Source organism: Lepisosteus platostomus, chromosome 24 (assembly GCF_059453375.1).
Source record: "Lepisosteus platostomus isolate fLepPlt1 chromosome 24, fLepPlt1.hap1, whole genome shotgun sequence".
Taxonomy (NCBI): domain Eukaryota; kingdom Metazoa; phylum Chordata; class Actinopteri; order Semionotiformes; family Lepisosteidae; genus Lepisosteus; species Lepisosteus platostomus.
The window spans coordinates 15,426,622-15,452,121 of NC_142634.1; the positions used below are offsets into that span (position 1 = coordinate 15,426,622).

The 25,500-nt window shown below is 39.1% G+C and overlaps 1 protein-coding gene across 1 annotated transcript in view; it reads left to right on the forward strand.

Moving 5' to 3' along the window:
* pitpnb (phosphatidylinositol transfer protein, beta) overlaps nucleotides 1–20,913 on the forward strand; it is a 75,576-nt gene extending 54,663 nt beyond the window's left edge. Inside the window, exons 9-11 of the mRNA XM_088618589.1 lie at nucleotides 8,850–8,960; nucleotides 10,116–10,238; nucleotides 18,202–20,913. Coding sequence (XP_088474715.1) covers nucleotides 8,850–8,960; nucleotides 10,116–10,238; nucleotides 18,202–18,252 — 285 coding nt within the window. The 3' untranslated portion in view covers nucleotides 18,253–20,913. The remainder of the gene's footprint in view (nucleotides 1–8,849; nucleotides 8,961–10,115; nucleotides 10,239–18,201) is intronic.
* The last annotated feature ends 4,587 nt before the right edge of the window (nucleotides 20,914–25,500 follow it).

Genomic DNA, 25,500 nt, shown 5'->3' on the forward strand with positions numbered 1-25,500 from the left:
GTTTATGTGTGCTTTTATTAGATACGTGATCTTATACGTTAGCTTTGCACACAAAACTATCAAGTCATAATTATTGCTTCCCCAATATATACTATGAAACTTAGCTGAATTTATGATAAAATGTTAAGTTACTAATAAATTACACAAATCTCAAAACAGCAATGTTGCAATGTTTTTGTCAGATAATGATCAGTTAACAGAAAATCCTTACATGCTTTATGTAGGTTGCTTTTCCGTGTTCAGTGCCACCAGCTAGATATTTGGGATGTGCATTCTTATTACCTGTGTATAGCATTTGTACAAATTTAAAATTTTGGTTGCATCGTGTCAGTGTTTGAATTTGCAGTTTATTCAACCGCCTGCCAATCAGGCTAGTCACATTCCAGTTAGTGGGTAGCTGCAGTTTGTTTCAGTGTATGTGCCCCATGAAATAGACATGCTTGTATTAAGAGAGGTGCTGGGTGTTGTGTTTTCATTGTTGTTCTTTTCCTTTATGTTGCAGCAGTTAGAAAACGACTTGCCCTCAGCAGAACAGCTGTGGGTTGTGGTTTTGGCTGAACCGTTTCCATCCTAGAGCTGTGGACAGGAAGACAGAAAGGCAGTTCTCCTCTTGTATAGTGTTAACTCTTTATTCAGGATACAATCAGGTATCAAATCAGATATGGTATTATGATATATGCAACTTTTATTGGGCTTTCTCACTTGGCATTTTCTCTTGAGAGAAGGAAACCAATCATACAACATTAACCTCCAATAATCTGTTACGTTTGTTTTCATATATAATCCAGATATAAACATTTAGAACCTAATGCAAAGTTTTTAACAGGTTTTGTATCTTTTTTTATTCCTCCATATGAAAAACTTTGAGTAGATAATCATGAAAAAAAGGTTATGACAACAGAGATAAGACAGATGCTCCAAATAAAGTCACATGTGTGTTATGTAGCAGACCTGATTGAAATACATTAATATTTATATATATATAAGGTTAGTGCTTTTAAGGACAGCTTTTTATAGATATGATTTGATGGACATTGTGACTGTCCATAGAAGGGAGTTTTTTTGTATGCATATGTCTCAGGAGTTTCCCCCATTCTTAGGAAAGTTGTTCCGGTTCTCTTTTTTTCTGAGATGAAGACAATATTCACTTAACATGAAATCCTAAGTGCTCGATGGAGGTTGCTATATCATGTTCAGTGACAGTGGATTTCTAATATAAATTCCTGTATTAATCTTTGCACATCAAGATTTTAAATACCAGGTGCATTGTCTAAGTCTTTTTATATTTCATTTTCTGCTGCATTACTGACAGCTGTGTATTTAAGCAAGTTTGTTAATAGCATAAGGTTTCTTTTATTAATGATCAAGACTAAAATGGAAATATACCATCAACAAGCCTTTCATCCTAATGTATTTCTTCTTTTAAAGAGTTAAACTATTTAAAATGGGTAGAACCAAATTGATTGATTTTAAAAATGAACACTATGCGCTCAATTTTCCATTCGTACCCTAATCTTAACTTCAGGTCAGATCAGCCTAATGCTAACACAAGCCTTAAGATTGTAACACCTGCCATAAGACATATTTTCTAGATACATTCGATTATGCATTCTTGTATGTAATATACTGAGCTTTTAAATATAAACTGGGTTTACATAAAGATGATGATTATCAAGAAAGGAGGTGCAGTTGAAAAGTACCGTCATGTTGTTATTCTCGTCACAATTTAATCTCGTATGGTTCTCATATTCCTTCAAGTAATTGTGTCTTTTATGTAGTCTGTCTAGTTTAGCTTAAATTGTGTGTTCTTCAGCCAGAGAGAGATCTAGAATTGTCCCTGAACATTTAGTTCAGGATGTTCAGGTTGCCCGTGAATCAGAGACAAAAAGGAGCTCTGAAACCTCTTCATACAAAGCAGTGTGTGGTTAAAGGAGTGAAAGTAAATGTGCTTCCCCATGCAGAGTGAGGTTAGGGATCACAGCGGGTGCCTCTTCTGGTAAAGAAAGTTAAAAGACTCTGGCCATAATAAACGAGCGGAGCGGTGTCTTTGTGGCTAAGGATCTGCGCCTGTGGCTGGAAGGTTGCTGGTTCAAATCCGTTGGGACCGTGAGCAAGCCCCTTAACCCCAGCTGCTCCAGGGGTGCTGTTTAAATGGCTGACCCCGTGCTCAGACCTCAAGTTTCTCAGAGAGCAAGTTGGGGTCTGCGAAAAGACAAGTTCCTAATGCAAGAAACTTATATGGCCAATAAAGTGATCTTATTTTAATCTTATCCAGGGCTCTGTGATGTAAGCCCGTGGTCAAGAACGAGCGTACTGCAGGAGGGTCTGGTGAGGGATGGTGTGCTGACTCCGCTAGGCTGCTTACTGCTTGGCAGTCGGTATTAAACAGCAATGCAGGGGTACTAGGATGTACCACAGTAGCCTCAGAGGCTGTCTTTGGGCAGTTTTTAAATGTACACGTGAAAAGACTATCCTACCTACTTCCTACCTCCTCTTCAGTCTTTTTTTTTTTATCAATGGAAAAGGAATCGTGTTCCCTGGCACTCAGAGGCAGTGCACACGGGTATTATATTCATTGATTTCCCTCTAGGGAAAGGAGTAAGGAATACCTCACCCAATCTCCCTCCCACCTCCAGCACAAAGAGAGGCTGCTTTTGTTAGAAGTATCGTTGACCCTCGCAAAGGGTTTCATTTCACTTTCCACCCAACAGCTTAGGAAAAAAAACGATAGACTTTTGTAACTTAAGACATTTTCAAAACCTAGGAGCTGCAGTAGTAATGGTTATCCAGTGTTTAAAAAGTAATTTACTGTCAAATGCTTCTCAAGTGCATTTCAAAGGTGTACATTCAGGGGGAATAAACTGTTATTGTTTTAAAATGTAGTATTCTACCCTTATTTTAAAATTATTTTTGACTTTTTTTTCAGTTATAATGCTTATTTTGTCCCACCTTAGGAAAACATGATTTCATTGTAAAATTGGTCCTGTACATTGCACAATACTAAATGGAATTAATTTGCCCTTTTTCTCCTTTTAAAGACGTCAATAATAAATATAGTGGTTTGTCACTTTTTTTTGTATTTTTCCCTTTCTGGGATTTGAACAGTTGGCTGTCAAGACAAGTGGAGCCCTTTAATTAACTGTGACTGCAGCATTTTTGCCAATCCTTAAGGATTGGATTTCTCTGTATGTTTTAATGGAAATGCAGTAATTGCAGGACTTGTATTTAAGCTTTGACACAGCCTCCATCAAACAACATTAAAAACTCTCCCATCCCCTACCCAATCAAAGCAAAGGTTAAATTACACAGAAGTATTTTCCAGTTTGCCAAGAGTGGTCTGCACTCTCTAATATTTCTTCACTGTCGACATAAAAGGCAAACCCAGGCCTATATGCAAGGAATGCCAGTTGCCTGGTAATGCAGCTCAACCTACAGTCAAATACACATTACTCTCTCGGTCTGTCTCCCCCCGGGCCTCTCTCCACATATCTCCCAGAAACCTGATCCTCATTGTGAAATGAAAACACGATTGGACCTTTTGAATTCCATTTAAAATAAAGAGACATGAAAAGCCAAGAAAAACAATCAGATCAGCTAACTAAAGAGTGACCTTTTGGAAATGCTGAGCACCACAACTGAGCGGGAGAAAAGCTTTTAAAGATGCTACTTATTCTCTGCAGTTTTGTGGGTCAGTGGATTAGCAATTTTAGGTCAAACCTAAGGATTTCAATCATGGCTTTTTTCAGATGGTCCTCCCATGTTTCTGTTGCTACCTATCCTCCTGTTTTCTAATTTGCAAAAATACTTCTTCCAATATGTTTCTGGTACACCCAGACTTATGAAATCTAAAGATCAGTTCTGAGTATTGGTGTTGCCATAACACAACGGTGTTATGGAAGTACTAATTTCAATTAACATTGTGTTGTGCTTTTTGATTGAGTGTTATGACCTTATGTTCTCCTGAGAACATTGTGCTATTGAAAGTAAGGTAACATAATTTGCTGCAGTAATTATGGTAAGCCTTCCTGTAGGGTAAGGATGTCTTCTCACGAAAATTGTACACTGACAGATCAACTTCAAAAGAAGTACTTAAGTTTTTTGTGTATTTCTTATTTTGTTTTTATTTAAGGAATGCTAGACAATAGTTCCTTTATTTTGATGAACAAAATGCCACTGTGTTTCAGAAAGGGGAGCAATTTGAACATGTCAGAAAAGAGATTGTCATTTCCCTTCAGTCAGTGTAATTGTTTTTGTCTCTAGAAAGTAATTTTTGAAACCTAAACTGAAACCATGCGTTATGAAAGCTGTGAGGTAGTAAAACTTAAGAGCAAGGCTCTCAAATTTGCACTCTTGGTGGGGTTTTAAACAGTGCTAGTACAGTTATATAAATTGTCCATTTTATTTTTCTTTATCAAATCGTGGCAAGATTTGAAATTTATCCATTTATAACTCGCATTCAAGATGTTAACCTGCATACAGTCCAGCTGCTGTCTTTTAAACCTATTGTAGTAGTTACCACAGCGTTCTGAGTTCATCACAAGTTGGTAATTGCAAATTGGGAGGGTATTAAAAGAAAATTGGATATTTTGCAAAAAAAAATATTTGAGCTTGTTAGGTTGTGAACAAAGAAAAGCAAAATCAAGGATAGTTTTAAAAATGCAGTGATTTATCGTGCTGTAGTTTCCTGGATTGTCATACAAGGTTAATTGTTTTACCGTTACCGAATAAGTGAAGAAAGTTTTGCACTCTAGGTGTCTGATTAGGAAGACACTTGAATGACTTCCAGCAAGCAGTAGTCTGGATACCCAGGATTCTCGCTTTGGGGGCAGGACAGTAGTGAGCTCCAGGGCCAAAGAGGGAGGCATGGGATTTTCTCCAGCTGTCTTTAACAGTTGAGGAATATTAACAGTATCTAGACAGTGTTGCCTAATTCCAGTGCAAGCAATCTGCAGTGCCTATACACTAAAGAGCTGGGGCCCCCATTTTACCCCGAGATGATTTTGTGGCATTAGAATGAACCGGTTTCTGTCATCCAGCTGCCTCTGAAGCCCAGTTTTGTTTTTTGTTGAAACGTGCAAAGTGTTACCTGAGAAGCAGGGTTATGCTAAGAATGCTTTTGTTGGCCTTCTATTACCTCAGGCTAAGCAGACAGCACTTAGGGGATGTGAGATAAATGTCAGATATAAGATTGTTTTCTTTAAATGAGGATAATTTTTTTATATCGGCAGGTATTATATTCCTATCTGCTGTTAAATTGCCAGTTTTGGAGTTTGCCGTGTGAATCACTGAGAGAATGAGAACCAGCAGCTACGCTCTGTCCATCTCTAGGAATGCCACAGGCTTCTCCATGCCTTACAGGAGTGTACGTTTTAAATACAGGAGAAGAGCATCATTCCTTTCTTGCATGTGGTCCACAAGTAGCAAGATCCATGTTTCAGTTGAAGAACATAAGAAAAGCTGTGAACAAGAAGAGGCTGATGTGCCCTTCTAGCTTGTTCGGTTACTAGAAGAAGGCTGATGATCCAAAGATCTCATCTAGCCAATTCTTGAAGGAAGCTTCTATTGGAAATCCGGACACCCGCAGTGCTCTGCATAAACAAAATGCCTTCTGTATTCAATTTTAAGCGCACTGCCCTTCTTTGGTTTGTTTCCATGTGGAATCCGGAGGAATCCAATGGGTTGAATTTGTCAGTGCCTTTTTTGAATTTATGCATACTCTCTGAGAATAACGTCAACTATGAACTCTGAAGTTGACTTTCAGAGAAGCGGAGTGGTCCTAAGACACCCACCGTGCTTGAAGAGGGTTTTCCTTTCGTAATTTCAGCTCTTTTTCAGACATTTTGGATTGAAAGTGCTAAAAAAAGTAAAGTGAAGGCATCAAAGCAGACAGTTATCTCTGTGAGTTTACTCCTTACAAGAGTGTTTAACATGATAAATACAACCATGCATTTCCCCTGCATATTTCAGTCAGTATGTTTTTTGTTTCTTTTTTGTCTTAAAAAGAGCATAGTACTGAAAGTAGCATTCTTAGATTTATGCCTGTACTTGAATCAGGTCCCCTCTTGAACTACTGTGTTCAGCACTTAAAAGATTTTATTTATCTCGTTATTGTAGGATGATTTCAGCTTCCTTTAAGCCCACGAATGAACCTGGTTGCTTTTCTTTAAACTGTTTCCATGGCAGCAACATCTTTTTTATAATGTATTTTCAACTCTATACATAATATTCTAAATGGGGTCTTCCTACTATATTGTACAATTTAATGGTGTTTTTTGTTTTATGTGTCCTTTTTTTACTTCCCCACATTGTCTAGATGTAAATGTCAACAAATCATTTTTATGACTTCTTTGCACTCAGTGTTTCCCATGGTACATCTGTTTTTGTTACCTGAATATGATGCACTGTACTTCTGTATCTTAAATGTCTTTGTATTTGCCTATTTGTCTTTCTGAACAATACTCCACTGTGCCTTTATAGAAACAAATCCAGTAATACTTGACAAGCATATTAATGCTATTATACACAGATGTTTGTGCTGGGTGTTTTTTACAGTATATGTGCATGTATGCTTTTTATTGTTCACTGCTTCTGGTTATTTTGCTTCCACTTTTAATCACATGAGTTGTCTGTGTGGTTTACACCTGTCAGAGCAAATCAAGATGGTTTGGGATTGGAAGTGGTTAGCCCTTGGGTTTAACCTGCATTTAGCAAGACAGGAATAATTTCTTTTATTTTTGTCAGACATTTTGTCTGGAAGTTAAATGCTGCAGATTCCTGCTGTGTTCGCTCCAAAGTTATAAGGTACGACCACATCAACGTCCTATGCTCTAAGAATAGCTCCTCTCTGGATTGTACAGGGACAGTCTTTACAAACAGGCATGGAAGACACTGGAGTGACCTGCTGAATACCTCCTTCCTCTGTCGTGTCATTTTTATACCAGCAAGAGATGCAGCTGTGTCCCCGCTGTGCGAGTTCAAAACTGCTCGCAGCTGGCCGAAGCAATGGGAAACGGATGGCTGTTTGGTTCTTTGTTTCCGTTTTCCTGCCACAAACATGTGAAAAAGAGCACAAAATTCAGTACCTTATGTTAAAAGTTAGCACTCTGTAGATTACCGCAACAACAGAGGATTGAAGCTTTTTAAATCTGAGGGATTCTTTTACCCTCTTTGTCTTTTCCCACAGTTATTCCCTAATGTCCAAGAAATTTTGATTTTTTTTTCTGGACCACCTCTGCTCAATTTTTGCCAAAGAAACAACAGCCATTAGAGTAGAAAGCGCCATTGTACTCTCTTCAGTCCTGTTTATTTAAATTTAGACCCAGAGATCTTAGTAGAAACCTGTTCAACAAATTTGTTTTGTTAGCTTCCTCCAAGCATGCCTGGTTATTTTGTAATCCCGTTATCCTATGAATTGTTTTTCTTTTTTGGAAAAATCAATCGGAAAATGTTTTTAAAAGCAGAACGTAATTGCACAAAGAAAAGCAAGCCATTCGGCAAAAAGTAGCTAACCAGAAAGGAAAACCACAGTGGGAAAAAAAACATATCTCTACACAGGCACATGCTGGTCTAACTCGGGCAACGTTGGAGGAAGAATATCATCACCCTAAACTGTCTCTTCTCATCTGTGTTGGCTGTACCCTGCAAGGACTTAACTGCTGCTGTGTAGCAGGGCGGCAGCTGCAGGGAGCAGATCACACAGACAAGTTCACTTCACGTCTCAGTGCAGTGCCTCACTTGCCTAAAGAGGTCACGTCATTTTTTCCCTTTTTTTTGAGAAAGCCAAGACTTGGCTTCACGATTTTTTTTCTGCTGCTGTTTTTTTTCTTTTCCCTTCTCAAGGCAAGCAGTACGGTGGGAAACTGACAGCCTGGACTGGAGCCTCAAGCTGACAAAGCAAACAGGCCCAAACCACCCCCAATCCCTGCCCGCCCCCTGCTTCCAGGACCCCCTCTCTTAACATGAGCGATTACGCCATTGGTTTTACAACAGGAGAGAGAGGACGGCGAGCACTCAGTGCGCTTCTGAGATGAACTGTCTGTGCCTGCGCTGTGTGCAGAATTTTGACTGATTGTATCTGATCACAAACCATTTTCTGACTTTCTGTAGCTGAGGTTTATGCCTTAAATATTAAATTCGAATTTAATATTTAATATTTAAATTTAGATTTAATATCAATTCAAAAACAAAATATTTGCCGTCTTAACTTGGAGCTTTGATTGATGTTTACAGGTTTCATATGACAAGGAACATGGACATAGGTGGCTCTCTTAGTAAAATCAAAGTCTAAATGAGCCTATAGTCCAGAAACCTTTCTCTCTGTTTACTCGTAATGTTTTTAGGAATTATTGAGATTATAGCCATATGGGTAATTTAAGATGTTTAAAAATCACATAGATATTTGTATTTTAGTGAGAAAGAGAGAAGAATTGCTCTTTGTGTGTCCGTACAGGTGTTCATTTACATGTGTGTTTTAGTGCAGATTTGTGTTGGTACTTTTTGGTTATTTTTTTAAATACAATTATTCACTAATGTGGATTACATAATATTTTGTTTATAATTTTGCTCGCTAGTAGAATTCGGCTAACCAAAGGTACAGGGTGCAAATACCTACTGTATGTAACTGTCCTCTAAACCTTTGCAATAAAGGTATAAAAATTTAGTTTTTTTTATTTTTCACCTTCTCGTGATTTATTTCCATTTCTGTGCAGTTAACCCTGATAGTTTCTTGTCGAACAGTGATGAGCTGCTCTCCTCCCGGAGGTGTGGGGCTAGAGCACTGGTCTGTGGCTGCACCAGCAGCAGGACTCGCCACAGAGGCCACTGACATTATTCCCTCCCTCTACCAACAGAAGGAGCTCGTCGCTAACCCAAACTGCCCCCGCATGTGCGCCTACAAACTGGTGACCGTCAAGTTCAAGTGGTGGGGACTGCAGAACAAAATAGAGAACTTCATTCACAAAGTAAGGATGTTTTCCATTTCTGTGGTTTTATCTTTCTCTTTTTTTGTTCTTGGGTTTCCTTCCCAGCTCACATCGCCCATTACACTGATTCCTGATCCAGTCAGGAGTCATTCAAGTTGTAAACCAGTGACAAAAAACCCTAACTGGGAAGTATAGAAGATGCAGGGGATGAATTCTTAACTGTAAAAGTGGAGCTTCACCATCAAATTAAATTGCAAGATAGGTTATACCTTGAAAATATTTAGCATAGGTTTTAATTTGATGTAGTTTTGTGTGGAGAATTAATGGGTTTCTTGAGTTATTAAAATAAAATTGTTTAGGGCTGACCCCTTCCAGAGTGGTGTTCGTGTATCACATAATGTAGTACTGTTAAGTGAAATTAAGTTTTGGCACAATAAAACGTAGCATCTGTGCTGAACCCTTAAGGCACGGGCCATGGACAAGAATAGTGCTCTTTAACCTAAAACAATCATTGCCTTCAATACAAGGAGAGCACAGTCAGTTCCACTGTACTGTTACAGAGTTTTCAAACTTTATTACAAAAAGCTCATACTTGGTTCACTGAGTAAGACACACTTGGACTGCACCAACTCAGACCACTATTTTTACCACTTCAAACATGCTATTTCAGTGTGCTTGTAGATTCACCTTTATATCTTGCAGCCTACAGCTTGCTGCTGTGCTGCCCATTACAGATGATCAAATCACAATTGCCTGCAACAGAAATCATGTTAAGGTATCCAATTTTGATATGCTTTAGACTTGTTGCATTTAACTGTTTTGCAGTTTTCAGTCATTCTTTTAAATGCCCTGTACAGCATTTAACAAATACTGAGTTAATTGTGCATGTACAGTATGTGTTATTGATTTCAATTTTTAATTGAACCATGATCTTGTTGGTCTGTAAAACCAAATGCAAAAGGACTGCAGAAGTTCAGAGTGGAAAAAGTCCTCCTGGTCAGACAGGTATCGCACCCCTGCAATAAATATAAGGTGTACCTTAGACCTGCATCCTCCAGCATGTCAGATTATGACTTTCTAACCACGGGGCTCTTCCGCAAAATTACAGCAGCTCCCTCAGATTCACACCCACGTTGTTCTAAAGGTGATGCCTTCCTTTGATGTTCTAATCGAAGGTGCATCTTGTCCTTACAGCAAGAGAAGAGGATTTTCACTAACTTCCATCGTCAGCTCTTCTGCTGGATCGACCGATGGGTGGAGCTGACAATGGAGGATATCCGGAGGATGGAGGACGAGACACAGAAAGAGTTGGAGGAGGTATGAATGTGCATGTGCCTTTCCTTAGCTCTCTAAGTAGCGCTTACCAGACTAAGCAGAGTAGCGCTCTTGCCCTGGTGTCAGTTAGACAAGTTTTCCAAGCAAATCTCAGCCCCACTCAGTCTACACCATCTGTTTCTTGCTTTGTGTATAAACACACAAATTAGAAACGGCAGCAGTGTGTGCGTGCTTTTTGTTTCTTTTGCATTGTGTTCATGCAAAAGGAGGATTTGAGGATTGTGTTCATGGTAAAAGAGGATTTCAGAATTTTGCAATAGTTTAGAAATTAGTATTAATATTTGTTTAACCGGCAGATGAATGTGCACAAAAACTCCATCTGAGCATATTCCTCTGTTCCCTTTTGTATTTGAGTTGCATATGCTCTGAAGATGTGTTTACATAAACCATTATGTCCAAGATTTCTTCTTTCCTGATTGGAGATTTCTTCTCAACCACTGAAACAGCCTTTAAACACACTCCTCAAGATTCTTGCGCAAAGCCCAACATTTTGGCGCACATACATAATGATACTCCTCGAAATATTGTACATGCAGATGAGAGCAGGTTCCAGACACCCTCAAAAAGGCTCTTTAAATTTTCCAGTGACCAGATTTTGTCATTAATCATGGATCATGGATTAATCATGAGGTCATTTTGAAAACTCAATTTTACATTAGACCACTGACAAAAGTATATATAATTAGCAGTAAGCTAAAAAATCGACTATGATTTTCTTAGTTTCATATCCCTAGACTGAGGGCCTAACAGGTCTTCTATCAATCAAATATTTATATACATTTAACTGTATTTCCTTGTTTTCTTATCCCATGTTGATTTTTACACTTTGGCATCCTCTGGTGCTCAGAAGGTGTAGTTGTATAAATGGTATACAAATACACTTGTCTTTGCAAATCATGTCAGTCAATTAAACACCATCACTGCAACTGAGAGAGGAGGTATTGATGCACTGTTAGCAACAGAGTGGTATTAACAGTAGAGTAAGAGCTCACTTACCTGTTAAGAGAGGCATTTGTAGAAATCATACAAAACTGAGCAACAATCCTTGGAATTGCAAAACCAGCACAGAATATTACAACATGAATAAGAAACATATCTTGCACTGTTTATTTATGAGCAGTTCATCTAGACACTAATATTCCGAGTGGAAAACACAAATGAGGTTCAAACTCCACACATAAAATAGCATTACACAAGGCAAAAAACAGCACATGATTCAAATCTGCTACACCCTTTTCCAACATCTTTTTTTATTTTGAATATGCCCATTATTTGACACACATTTCCTGTCACTAATCTTTTTAATTGATACTGAATCAATTACAACACCTTGAAGAGTAAGAAACTGTGTGCTTGAATTCGTTAGTCCATGATCATGTATTAAGATAATAATGCAAGCAAAAACAATAAGGACCATAAAGGGGAGCAATAGTCATCTTTGTTCCATGTTGTGTACATGCAGTTTCATGCTAAATTCAGACTCACATAATATAAACACCAGATGTACTGAATAATGTGTATTTATATAAAATCTTAATCAATATTTCACATTATATTCAGCAATAATGCACTAACATGCTATGAAATTCGTCATGAATGACTCTCATTTTGTAGAGTACTATTAAGCTGGACAAAATGCATTTGTTCCCTTTTACCAGAAATTATATTTGAACGTCTTGCTTATGTCGCAGAGGTAAATGTGCCGCTCATCTGCTACGGATGTCACCACGCAATGGGGAAGGACATTTACAGAGATTATTTAGAGCTAAAGTAGAAAAAAACAGCAGGTTGTATTGGAAGCAAGTTTCACATTAGATGACATGATTCGTGAATTCCTTTCCAGTGCTTTATAATAGCATGGTTTTCAAACTACAGCCTATAGCCTTGCATAATGTCTACCGGTGAAGCAGAAAATATATATTTCTAAAAATAAGATAAAAATATGATCTGTTTGTTTTGACTGATAAAAATATGCAGCTCATAAAACCTGAAATGGCTGTGTAGAGTCTGAGGACAGCCCCAGCTGAACCTGTCATAGACAAAAATAATAGATGTAACTTTAAAGTTTTGGGAATCACAGTAACATGTGCTTCTCTTTTATTGTTTAGAAGCTTAGAACTTGTGGAACATAATACTTTTTTTTTTACTATATAAACTCCCGGTTGCATTTCAGTTTTGGTCAAAGGGTGATAAACCTGTCTGTTTTAATAAGTTAGCTTTAGCTTGTTAGACATATGAAATTAGTTTTAATTCACAAGTTACCTGTGCCTTGCATCACTTTATTTCTTCATACCAGGTAGAGAGTGGATATCAGAAGGACTACAAATGTGTCTGTTACCTTTGTCCAAAAGGGAGATGGATATTAAATCGAATGCAGTTACAGTAGACCTAATCTGTCATGTTTCTGCTGTTACCTTTTCAGTGGGAGGATGTCAAATAGCAAATAGTGTGTGTTTTATAATATAGTTCACAAGGCTAATTACAGTTGTGCTGTGTACGGTTAAGGGAAAATAACATTTTAAGAGAACACATTTTATGGCCCAAGTGGTTTATTCCAGTTTAATATGTGGAAAAATAAGCACTGGAAAGGGATACACCTGTTTATAAAGATGGCTTATGAGGACAGAAGGAAGCCCTGGTCAGACCACTACAGTTAACCGTTTTACTAGGAATATCAAAAATAGAGCTTCAGGAATGCTCGACAGAATTTCACACGGAATATCCAGGGATAAATTGTTTCTCTTTAGTTCAGTGATGTTTGTATCACTTGTGATTAGGATATTATTTTAATTAGTTAATACAAGTCATTTCCCAGAGATGAAAAGCTGGCCTTGTGTACGGAGTCATGTTTGCAATTGCAGGATTGCAGATCAAGAGGAGGAAACTCTCCACATTTTCAATTTAGATTTAGATTACAATGGACGGTATGATTCAAATCTGAAATCCCACTATTGGCTGGGTTTTCTCACGCCAGCCGCTTGTTTTGGAGTGGGTGGGACCAGTTCCTTCCCCTTTGCGTGGTTCTGATGGTAATGTCTACTAACCCATGAACAAGCAGAGCTCGTCGAACGCCGCAGGACTCCCCGACAGTCCCACCAGGCCTCCTCATGCAATTGCTCGTGTGTCCCTTACTAACCCGCCCAAGTCCACAAAGGCCCTCGATTTGCCTGTTGATCCTTTTATTTTACATCTAGATGCGTATGAGGGGTTCTGTGCGAGGCACGTCGGCAGCGGATTGATTAGCAGATCCCTCTGTAGGTTCAGAGGCAGGCTGTGTAAGTGAAGTGGGGAGGTGGCCGGGGCTCTGGTGATGGGCCATTTCATTCCCAAGAGTCCTGGTTTTGGGTTATCGGAGTGCCCGCCTGCTGCACTGCTTCCATGCCCCCTCCCACTGGGGTCTGCGTGTTGGCTTAAACAAAGACCGATCAAGTCGTGCGCACGCCGCGCCGTCCATCGCCCCTTCTTTATGGGACCCATGGGTAGGAGCAGGAACTGTTGTTAGCTGTTTTTATTCTTCACTGTGGAATGTGATAATCGTGTAGAGAAAGTTGTGAAAAGTTGGGGGTCTCTGATCTTGATGGTCTGGCTGACAGAAGACTGTTGCCTTTAGGTACTCCGGTGGCCAGAGAAGAAAACCAGAGTGCAGCTGTGAACTAAAAAACATAATCTATATCAATCAATAACAGATGTTTTCATTAAATGTTTTCAATACTAGGTATTTGGACACGTTTATGCAAAAATATTACCGATATTACCAGCAAATAATTCTGTTGGTGTTTAAAGGACTTGAAGTGTTCGCATAGAACTTTGGCCCTTCTATGTTATGACTCATTGAATTGCTCAAGAACCCTAATAATATGATTATATTCCTAATTTAAAACATGTTTGCAAAGAAAACATTTTTTAAGTATGGTAGCTCTGAGGACTTCTGCCAGAATGCCCCAGGGGTAACACCCCAGGCTTCAGAAACCAAGCACTGATCAGATTTGCCAGCCATGGGGAAAACAATTGCAAGAAATCATGGCCAGGAGATTGTGCAGTCTTCCCCAAGCATGTTGAGAAATCTGTTGAGTTCAGTAAAGTCGCTTGGAGATACTTGTGACATGTTATCTCACAACCATTGAGGTTCATTTCCAGTTTACAGTTATTCTTACTGGCAAGCTCTTAAAAGGAGTTTTAAGAGAGACAGCCCATTATTTTATTTTTATTACTGCCTTATAAAGTGAGGATATAATGTATGTAAGTACAAATGCCCGAAGCTGTTGCTGCTGATAAATATCAAAGGGGCTGGGTTTTGGAGGGCAGATGACAAACCTCATACCTTTAGATAAATTAAAAAAAACTGACGTTTTGAATTATGTTCACCCCGTTAAGGGAATTAATTCAAAATAAATTAATGAACTGTAATCAGTTGGAAAATTCCAAACTGTTGTTTCTGGATGATTCGTATTTTGAAGCCAAACATTGGAATGAAGTTACTTGTTGCCATCGCACAGTAGCAGGCGTTTCTGATTCTTGGTCGCTTTAATTCTAGTCAAAACCATTGTCCCAAGAATCGAATGCTTACAAGCTTGAATAAGTCTAGCCTACTCCCTGCACAGCCCATGAAAGGTTGTGTTCAAATTTTTAAGATAACTTTTACATTACATTTTAACGTTCTTAAGGGTGATGCCTTTCATCCTTTCACCCATGAGTGATATTTTGTCAAGTATTTAATTTAGAAATACTCAAAATGTATAAATCATAGTGTTCTAGAAGCTTCTGGCCTCCTGAAAATTAGGACTTTAATACAGCTTGTTGGATGAAATCCTCAAAATGCTCAGTTTGTCTTCCACAATAACAATTTATAGTAGTAGTATGCTTTTTGGTTTATTATAGTGGCCGATAACATCACCCAACCAGAAATATGAATTCCTTTTAATGAATAAATCACTTTTTAATTATTTGCCACCCATAAGCTAGATTGTTCCCCACATCGTGTACAGTTCAGCTGGTTCTTTTAACCAGTGTCACAAAATCAATTAATAGTGCATTTTAGGTAATCAGAGGTAGTTCAGACATGTATCATGTGTATAAATATTGTTTTATTGGCTTGCAGGCCCTACCGAACTTTAACCCCCCAGTGGAAACAATGGAAGCAGTGTGGCGGTGCGGCTGTTATACTCTTGAATTGTTCTCTTGACTCTCATTATGCTGATTTTTCACACTTGACACCGTCTCCACATGTGCTGCCAACCGCCGGCAGCACTTCTCAGACAACCGTTCTGCAAAACGATTGAACTGTTTGCAATGAGTTTAATCTTGGGCTTTTTCTTCTTGCGCTAAAATGACTGCTGCTTGTTCGTATTGGATTCCAGCGAGTGTAGATTATCTCTTTTATGCTGTTAGGTGTTAAGTGCAGTGGATGAAGAAACACACCCGGACATCACTAATGTGCATTTACTGCATAAATACCGTTTTTTGACTCCAGTCCTTTCAGCTGGAGATCTTGTCCCAAAAGGAAAGCATGTTATTTAGTTCCACATTAGTCGATGGAGCATTTTAAAAACGGTACAATAAATATTAAGTATTTGGTGAACATGAGATCATGGAAATATCATGGCATTGTTTGTTCTGTGGTTTGACCTTCATTTGGAGAGGTCTTTTAGTGTTGGTGATGCAGAAGTGTTTTTTATTTTGACCACTGGCAGTTTCCATTATAGATTGCAGCTAGTGGTATACACTATATTGTAACCAGCTGTAACGGTGCCCATTTAAACTATGTAACTTGCTACTATTGTAGCACAAAAGTGGCATTTTGCAAAAGTGAAAAAAATATATAAATATGCAGTATACTAATCTGTGCATAAGAAAAATAAGCCACTATGAATCACAGCAGTTGCAGTTTTGAAAGCTGAACTGGTTCATCTTGAGTCAGTCTGTGGCTGAGAGTCTTAAGTGGATTATTGCAGTTTGCCCTGGCAAGCTGAGACTGACATGAACCAACATTACCTTATTTTCTTCACAATGCTTCCTTTCATATAAGAGGGTGCAATCCAAATTAGATCCTGGACATCCTCTATCAGTTGGAAAGCTTACAGGAATTCCTTCAGGCTGGGTTTCTTCTTGTTGTTTATACTGAGGTGTTCTCACCCAAAACTGACATCAGTTGTGCTGAGCAGCACGTCATACATGTATGTCTCTGCGAGAGAAACAGACACATTTTGATCTTTTTCAACTCCCAGTAAGACATAGTCTCCATCTTCCACTCACCGGGGCTTTTTTTATTCTGCTCCTGAATACTGTATGCGTACTATTCTAAATAATGCTCTCAGTGTGAAAATATATCTAATAGCAATTATCCAAAGAGATTTTTTATGCTATTATTTCCCATCTCCTCTGCTAATAACAGTCATTAAAAAGGGCTATTTTGGGAACTTTTTTGTCAAATTTGCTTGTGAAATTGTGTCTTGTTGCTTCAGGCAATTTGCTATGCCATACAGTATATGACACATTTAATTCTGGCCTCCTGTTATTTTTGAGAGAAGGCATGGCATTAATGCATTAAGCAGCGGATGTCAAAAATAATGGGAGTGTAATCCCACTCACTTGTTTTTAGCTTATTTTTTAAGGATGCTTTCCTAAGAAGCCCAAGGGTAGCTTGTCCCTGTCCAGGGTGCCTAGGCTTGCATGTCACGCTTACAAGTGGGGGGTCTTCAAGACGCACGTAATGGGTGTCGCTCGGAAATTTTGAGGCTTCAAGCCATCTCGTCGCTGGCAGGAGCCTGGTATTGCTTGTGTTTAACAATAGGAAAAAAAAGCCCAAGATTGTACAAACGAGACTCATTAGCATACAAATGGAATTCTGCACTTGAAAAGAGCCTGCTCTGTGAGAGAGAGTCCTGCCTGTACTGGAGCAAGCTGGGGGGGTTCTTTAACCATTGTTGAGAATATTACAGTGGAATACACTGGGCTGAACAGCTCTGGAGATGCTGGCGATTTGAGGTGATGTAATAAAAGTAGTGGTACGTGCGTGTACTCAAGGGGATGTATTTGATACCCCCTGGTATAAGTTTTGTGACCATTCCTTCTTCATATTATCATGGCTTTATAGAAACACCATGGTGGCAAACATTTCAGTTTTTAACAGTGTGATTATAGGAGGAATAGAAGCCTAACATTTCTTAAATCTGATAATGACTCTTATTTATAAAATGTTTGTTTGTTAAATCCTTAACTTAGGACACACTTTCAGTTGTTTACAGTAAATCGTTATTTTAATGGTGGTAACTAAATGGGGAAATAAAGTGATTTCTTAATTCTGCAAAGGAATTATTCTGAAGAGTTTCAACTGAGCAAGTTTAGTGCAGTTTTGGAACTGGAAATTACATTTAAAATTTACTTCAGTCTTCTCGCAAACATAGGATTATTTTTTTTTATATTCACCTTAAGGTTAACAGCCTTTCAGTTCCTTTTGCTAGGTCTCAATAAATGAACATTTCTACTGAAAGACCTGTATTTAATTTTACAGCCCTCTCACTTATGACATATTGCAGCTATATCCCCTTATTGGCAAACCTTTTCACACGGCTAGGAGGTCTTTTACTTTGAGAGACCTGCTTGGGATAAGATTTATCCGCGGAGAATCAGTATAATCAGGTTGCTGGACTGTGTGATTCCTTCTCATCCCAAATGTTAGTTAAAAATCGGGGAGTCGTAGTAAATTGGAACGTCGAATTGGTGTCCCATACATAAAAATGACATAAAAGGGGAATAAGTTGTCTGTTTTTGACATTTATTCTTGTATTTAGGTTTGATGGGGAAAGTTTCATTCGTGCTCAGTGACAGGCCGGCTCTTTTCTTGCAGGAGGAGAATGTTGTTGGAAATGCTCATGCTGCAACTTGAATTCATGACGATCTCACCCCACTTTTCTCTGCTCTTTTTTTTTTCTCTTCTTCCCCACAGCTTCGTAAACAAGGTCAAGTCCGGGGCACCAGTGCTGCGAACGACGAATGAGTCAATACAATACATCACCACCACCATCAAACAGCCACATCCAATTCCTAGCAGCATTTCCGTTTTCTCACCTGACCGGGGTTTCTTACAGCTGGTCGGCAGTACTGTACCTGACCTCTGCAAGACTGCAAAACAGCTACTGACAAAATGAAAATTAGACCTTTGCTGGGCGAAAAAGAAAGATTTGCATATTACAAAAAGAAGAAAAACGTATACCAGTACTCGGGGCTGCATTTTAAAAATGGCTACAACAAGAAAAAATAAGTCCCGGTTTATATAAATCGAACACGTTTGTAATTGTACACTATTTTCCAAACAAGGCACCGGTCTGATTTCATCTTTGGCAGGTTTTGGACCAATTTTCTTTTTCTGTCTGAGGTTTTATTTTGTGTTAAGTCTGCTGTATTGGCTGGTGTCAGTTTTTCCATAGTTTTTCTTTCCGTAAAGAAATATATATATAATTCTTCCCTCTACATTCTCACCCCTATTCTGGCTGCCCAGGACCCTCTCTGAATCTGTTTTCTTTGAAATACTATATTTTGATTTTAGAACACTTTATTTAAAAAAAAAAAAAAGGTTTCCCCTTTCTTCTGCTTGCTGCTTTTTGAGGCATTCTGCCTACCGGATGGACGCTAAGTGCATGCGTGCTGGAGATGGTAGATGATATGGCTGTCCTGTACCCCTTCAGATCTCTCCTCTTGCTCTGCAGCAGGACAGAGGCGAGGAGGCTGGGACAGCGACCACTCTTCAGCAGTTCTGAGCGTGCGTGGCCATTGGGGGGGGGTCCTCTAACAGATCGCAGATGCCTCACGGGTCTCGCCTTTTAATTTCTCTAAAACGGGGGGGCGCCTGCGCTCCGATTTCTCCTTCTAAACAAAGCTGGAATTTATTGCAAGCCCTGACCTTCTCAAGCATGCTTCAAACCTTGTTTTCCATGAGGTCTCTCAAGGAGGCATAGCTGAATTAAATTTGAAAAAAAAAATTGCATAAGAATTTGTTTCTGTTGGCAACTTCAGGCATTTTTTTGCCCCCTCTGCGTTTAAAGTTCATTACAGTTACATTTTACATATTTATTAGGGCACAAATTCAGAGTTTCCACATTTTTTGATAAAGACCCCCTAGCTCTGCAAGGCGAAGGAGATATGCCTTCTGACAGCTGTAGCCTTGCAGTGCAGGCTGCTGCTTCCTGCAGGCTGTCTTCACGGTCTGAGCAGCATGTAAATTCCACATTGTCTTATCTGCCTCCTGCCTACCTGTTGCTTTTAAACGGGATGATATGCAATTCATCTACAGCAGCCTATTGATGTACAACTATTATGAAGGAGTAAATCCTATCTTAACCCAATCCATTTTTACTTGTATAACAGGAGGGCAGGGTCTGTATACTGTTACCTCACTATCAGAACAGAGCTTCTGTCAGTTTATTAAGGCACACTAATAAAGAAAGCTATATGTTCTACAGCAATCAAGACCAGTGTGTCTGAAATCTTTTTCACTTTTGCCCTTCATTAGGTTTCACAGACTTTTAGCTGTTCTTTACCTAAATGGTCACCTTTCAGTCAAGTGGATTGCCAGCCATACTGCTTCGTCCGCTTGCCTGTTTCTGTTTTCTATATTTTAAAGGAATTAAGTTTGACAGTGAAATGGTCAGGAGCTATTGATTACAAAAGTCATTCTTATTGTCTGCTGGTTCTGGTAAAGAACTGGCATTCAGCCTAAGATTACCATGTTTTACATAATGTTTCTCTGGATTATCAAACACACAAAGCTGGCTAGTTGAGTAATAAAAAGGATTTATACAAGAATGTCTGTGTGTATATCCCAGCATTTTAGATTAAGTGCCGTTTCCTCAGTTATCTTTTTGTTAGTGATGTGGTAGTGCTTTGGAGAGATCATGATGAGTTAAAACCGAAAATGTTTGGAGTTTTATACTAAATTATTGTGATATTTTCTCAGTAAACAGCTGAGTTACTAAGGGGGCAAAACAAGCCTACCAAAGAAAAATCAGTACCCAGAATTTAACATTTTCAGTTTTTTCTGAATCTTGGACCATCTCTTTCATATTAAATCATCTCGGTTTTGTGCATAGAAATGTACAAGACCATGCTGCCTTTCTGTTGTGTGGCTGCTCCGATACATTTTCAATCACTCATCCATGTATCTCCGTATCTGGGTATTTGGTGGAGCTATCAACAGTGAGAGGACAGTGTCACCATTTTTAAAACTATATAGAGAAATCTTGTAGATTTGAGGGACTTCGGTCTGATCCACGTCAGAACCTTGTATGATGGCATTAGTCCCAAGAAGAATATATTTGCATTTATTGTGCTCACTGACAAAGTGGAGTTTACTTTCTGTACAGCAGCATTATTATTGAAAGGTTGGGGGGGGGGGCAGGAGGGGTGTAAGAATGAAAAATGTACAGTATAATCATGATTAAACAAACTTTACTTGCAAAATTGACTACTGTTAATTTTTCTGAAAGATGGATACTTTTAAATGTCTCTTATTTTCTGATCATCTGTTAAAAATTCAGGGGAAATTGTAGTGAATGTAAAAGGTTATACTTTTTTGTTCTCTTGGCAGCTTCTGAGCTGCAAAAGATCAAGACAATGGAACTAAGCTGAATATCTAATAAATTTCAACACAAAGTATGCATGGTCCTTGACTCTGCTTGAATATGTTCTATGTTCTTTAACTCAGACTGCCCTCATACAGTCAATGGACTGTAAACTGCAAGCAATTGTGTGTATTTGCCCCCCTTTTTCCTTTTAACTAAATTGTTTCCAAGCTTCACACAATTATATATGGGTCACCTTGAGACTGTGCATGACTAGCAGTGCCATTTCCAAATGTGAAAAAATTTCACAGAGGATTTCCAAGTCTGTGAACAGCAGTAGCTTGCTTCATCACCAGCAGATTGAGCCAGTCGTCACAAACGCACCCTAACTGGTTTAATGTGAGCCCTCACAGGTAAAAGGACTCCCCCTTTGGCAGGTAACACATGGCTTTCTCATGGTGCAAAAGTCCAACTTCCATCCCTGCTTAGAGCAACACCCAAGCACTCAGTATTATTGAAAATTGGTGGAACTAGTCACGTGGAGTTCATCCTGTGCTCTTTTACCACCATCATCCTCGGCTGAAGGCAATACCGCTAGAAAAATGGAGATGGGGTTGAGCTGCAAAGATTTCAGACCCTTGTGCAAATCAACACACAGTAGCCACTTGCTGAAGCCTATCTGGTGGGGGTTCCTAGTAATTTTATCAGCATTTTTAAAAAAAAGGGATTTCTAGAGAAGTCAGCACTTAAACAAGATCAGCAATTAAAATAAATAAATCTAAGAGCGAGTGAATTTAGGCTCAGTTTTACAGAAAGAGTTGTGGGTATGTGTAAAGGACCTTGCGATTGAAGCCACTGTTCTTTTATCATTTTTTTTTTTAAGATTAAGGAATCAAGTCACTGTTGGCACCCACAACAAACACGACTGGCAAAATATCCTCGTCTTGTTTGTAACCCTTATAGCTATTATTTTCACTGTTGTCAAGGATTTGCAATTTATTTTATGTGGTCCAATGAAAATAGTATTTTCCTCAAAACAGGAAAATAATCCTCAACTAGTAGTTTTGAACTTGTTGCACCCTTGGTCTGTAAAAAAAACCAAACAAGCACCATCTTGCTTCAAGCATTGGAACGATGAAAAAATTGAAATGAGAAAACGTTTCATTGTTTTACCCTCATCAAGCATTTGCAAACGTGGACACTTTTTGGTGGTTAATGTACAAGAAATCCAGCCAAAAGAAGGGAAGTGATCGTCTGAAGCGCTGGTTTTGTTTAAAACATGAGCTAACGCGCTCTTGGAAGGCTGTGCGTCGCGTGAGAAAGCCGAGAAGGGGAGGCAGTGTGTGAGTGGCGTTCCGAAGTGTTGCAAGCCAGCTTGCAACGTGATGCCCTGCAGGCAAGACTTTCTGTTTAGAAACTGCATTAATAAACAGCCCGAGCTTCTCTCTCCTGGTTCCGCTCGGCCCTCTCCGCCTTGGCGAGCTGCGAGGGCCAGATGTGCCAGTGGCCACAATAAGCTCCCCGTGTCAGAACACATTACAGATCAGTGGTAGGAGGTGCTGGGGGGGAGTTGTTAGGGGTTCAGGAAAGTTCCGATCTTGAATCTCCGGCAAGCTACTTCTCATCTGCGAGACGGCAAAGTAAACGCAGGGCAGGATCATGAGGAACTGATTTACGTTTTGCTCAACACGGCTGCTGCTTTATGGCCGCAGCATTAAGTGGTACCTTTCAAAAGTTCTCTCCCCCTACCCATAGCCACGTGCTCATGAATTGTAAATAATGTCTACAGTGTTTTTCAGATTACTTTTGTGAAGCCATTCTAATGATGAGACTGAGCCCTCGTGTCTGAAGGTGGTTAAATGTCAGAATGTCTGAATTGACACATTGGGGACCCCCCCACCCTTGGGCTCTCCACCTCCAGCCCCCTGGGTCCAGCTGCAGCAGCTCCCATGGCACAAAGCTTGGTCTGTGTCAGCAGCAGCTCTCCGTGTCCCCATCACCCCCCACTGGTCTAGTGGATCCTAACAGACAAATTGTTTTACATAAACAATACCAGGACAGGAGATTTTCCAGTGACTCCACGACCGTCGACTCCGCAGCTAAAGTCCGCACAGCCAGCCAGCCAGACCATCCGTCTGGCAAGTTATAAGTTAACAGGGAACATCTCTCATTAGAATAATAGACAAATGGGAAGAGACAGCTGCCTAAAACAGAGTCTGGATACTTGTAAAGAGGTTAGAACTGCATTCAGAGGATTAGAAAGTACGTAAAATTCCACTGCGCTCTGTGAATCAGGGAGACAGATCCTGCTATGCTTTTATTTCATTAGAGGGAAGTATAGAAGAAAAGAGATCATCCCAAGCTGGTACTGGTGAAAAGCTGTTTCATCTAGGGCAAGCCTTTTTTCAAGATATTTCAATCTATATTAGCCACCACCAAACAAGATTACTTAGAATACACGGACGAGCCAGCAATAGAATATTCAGAAGTTCAGATATACAGCCTAAAGTAATTGAACCTCTAGTGCGAGTTGGCTGAAGTGTTCAAAACTGCCGAGGGGGACTGTCAGCACAACCTTGTTTCACATCAAGAAGAGAGCTATGATGTAGAGCACCAATATTCACTCCTGGCTGCTATGTCTTCTGGGCTTCATTCCTTCTGGGACTCTTAATGACTTGACTTGAATCAAATGTTCACTTAATTGGTCTTAATTACTGCTGTTTCCAGGTGTTTAATCACTGAGGATAAGAAGTTACCTATAAACCTCGTAGACTGCAGCCCTACAGGACTGGGAGCGACTATCACTGATGTAGGTTCTTTTCAGTAATCCATATCCTAATGTGTTCATAAAAATTAATTTAGAACAGGGCTACTTAGCTTGTGGCCTTTCCAGACTGCTCCATTCTGGAAATTTGCAACAAGCTTCCTAATTGCAACATTGATCTTGCTGATGATCAGTTAAATAATTAAGGAGCTGGCTGCAGCAAATTTTTATTGAAAGGAAGACAAGTTTCATAGACATAATTTAGAATAAAATAATATGGTCAGGCTCATGAGGTTCTTCAGTCTAGAAACTATTTGCAGATTGCAATAGAAGTAGCACTGGAAGTATATAGAGATTACATTTGAAGTCAAAAGAATAAAAGTACCTTTTAAAATGGGGAGTCCAGCCGAGAACCCAAGCATTAAAAGATGCCATTTGTTGTTTTCTAGGAAAACAAACAGTGCTGTGGGTAATAAGGCCCTTAGTTCAAGTCTCGACTACACTTTATTGAGACCTACAGAAGATTTTAGATAATGCACATACGTATATTTTTCTTAAAATAATGTATAATTGATATAATGTGATATTTGTTTATATTTGTATAGAATTCTTACGTAGGTAGTGAAAAGGCAGATCTTGTAGAACAAATATCAATAAATGACAGGAGAATATATTAAATGCAATGTTTAAGTTTCCAAAGTCCCACATAAATGTTTAAAGTCCATAAAAGCTGTAGGAATCAAAAGTTGTATATCCATGTGGTTTCAAAGCTGGTTATTCTCCAGGAAACAGAATAAATGGAGACCTTTCAGGCCTACAGCAGCTCTCCCCAGTGGATATCGGTGATCTTGACTCTGTCATTGGTTAAATGTTCAGCTCATGCAAAATGCAGGATGGACTGTAAACACTTCAGTAAACTGACAGCAAATGTAGAAAGAGACACTTTTCAGTTCCAGTTCTGGAATTAAGTACAAAGTTGCAAAATATTGTAAAGTACCAAGTAAAAGAAGTGTTCTTGGGTGTTATTAATGTAAAACATTTCCTGAAAACAATTTACAATACCAGACACTGCTCCCACTTCAGTCAGGAATCACGACTATAAGCAAGCAGATCGCGGGGCACGAGCTTTAAAGACATTTACTACACTTAACACAGACACACGTCCAAAGACCACACGTCTTTGAGTGTAGACACTCTACAGATCAAAGTTATCCCCTTCATCCCCTCAGAAACAGAAACAGCATCCATACCTTGGACTTTTGCATGTTTTAATGTGTTACAATATGGAATCATAATGTATTTAATGGGGTTTTTTTTGCCATCAACCAACACAAAACACCATAACGTCAAAGTGAAAACAAAATTCTACAAATCCTCCTAAATTATAAATATTATTATATTCCATTATAATTGAGTTGTGAAACCTTGCTAGCCACTGTAGATTTTCCATAAACTCTTTTCAGGACAGGGACATACTTTCTGTGATCTGTTGAATATAAGCTGTAATATATATTTTAAATGTTTTCTTACCTATGTATTTTTCACCTTGATTTAAATTCCCCACATGTTCCTGTATTTCCTCACCTTTTTCTAGCTTTCTCAACTCAAATGCCTATATCCCTTCCATTGATTGCTTATTCAAGATCAATTACATATATTCTATTTATACAGAAAGGCATTAAAACAACACAAATGAGTTCTGGAACCAATTGCATTTGTTACATTTTTAATGCCTCTCAGTAAATAATTGATAAACCTTCGACCTCCAGATCAAACTGTTGTGTGCTGGGGTATATCAGTTATTCCATCATGAAGTGTGACAGACATCTAATTTTCTGTACCACTTATCCAGAACAGGCCAGTAAACAATGAGGGCATTGGGATGGCTCACTCTGGGTCTACCCACCAATCGGAATTCCGTTGC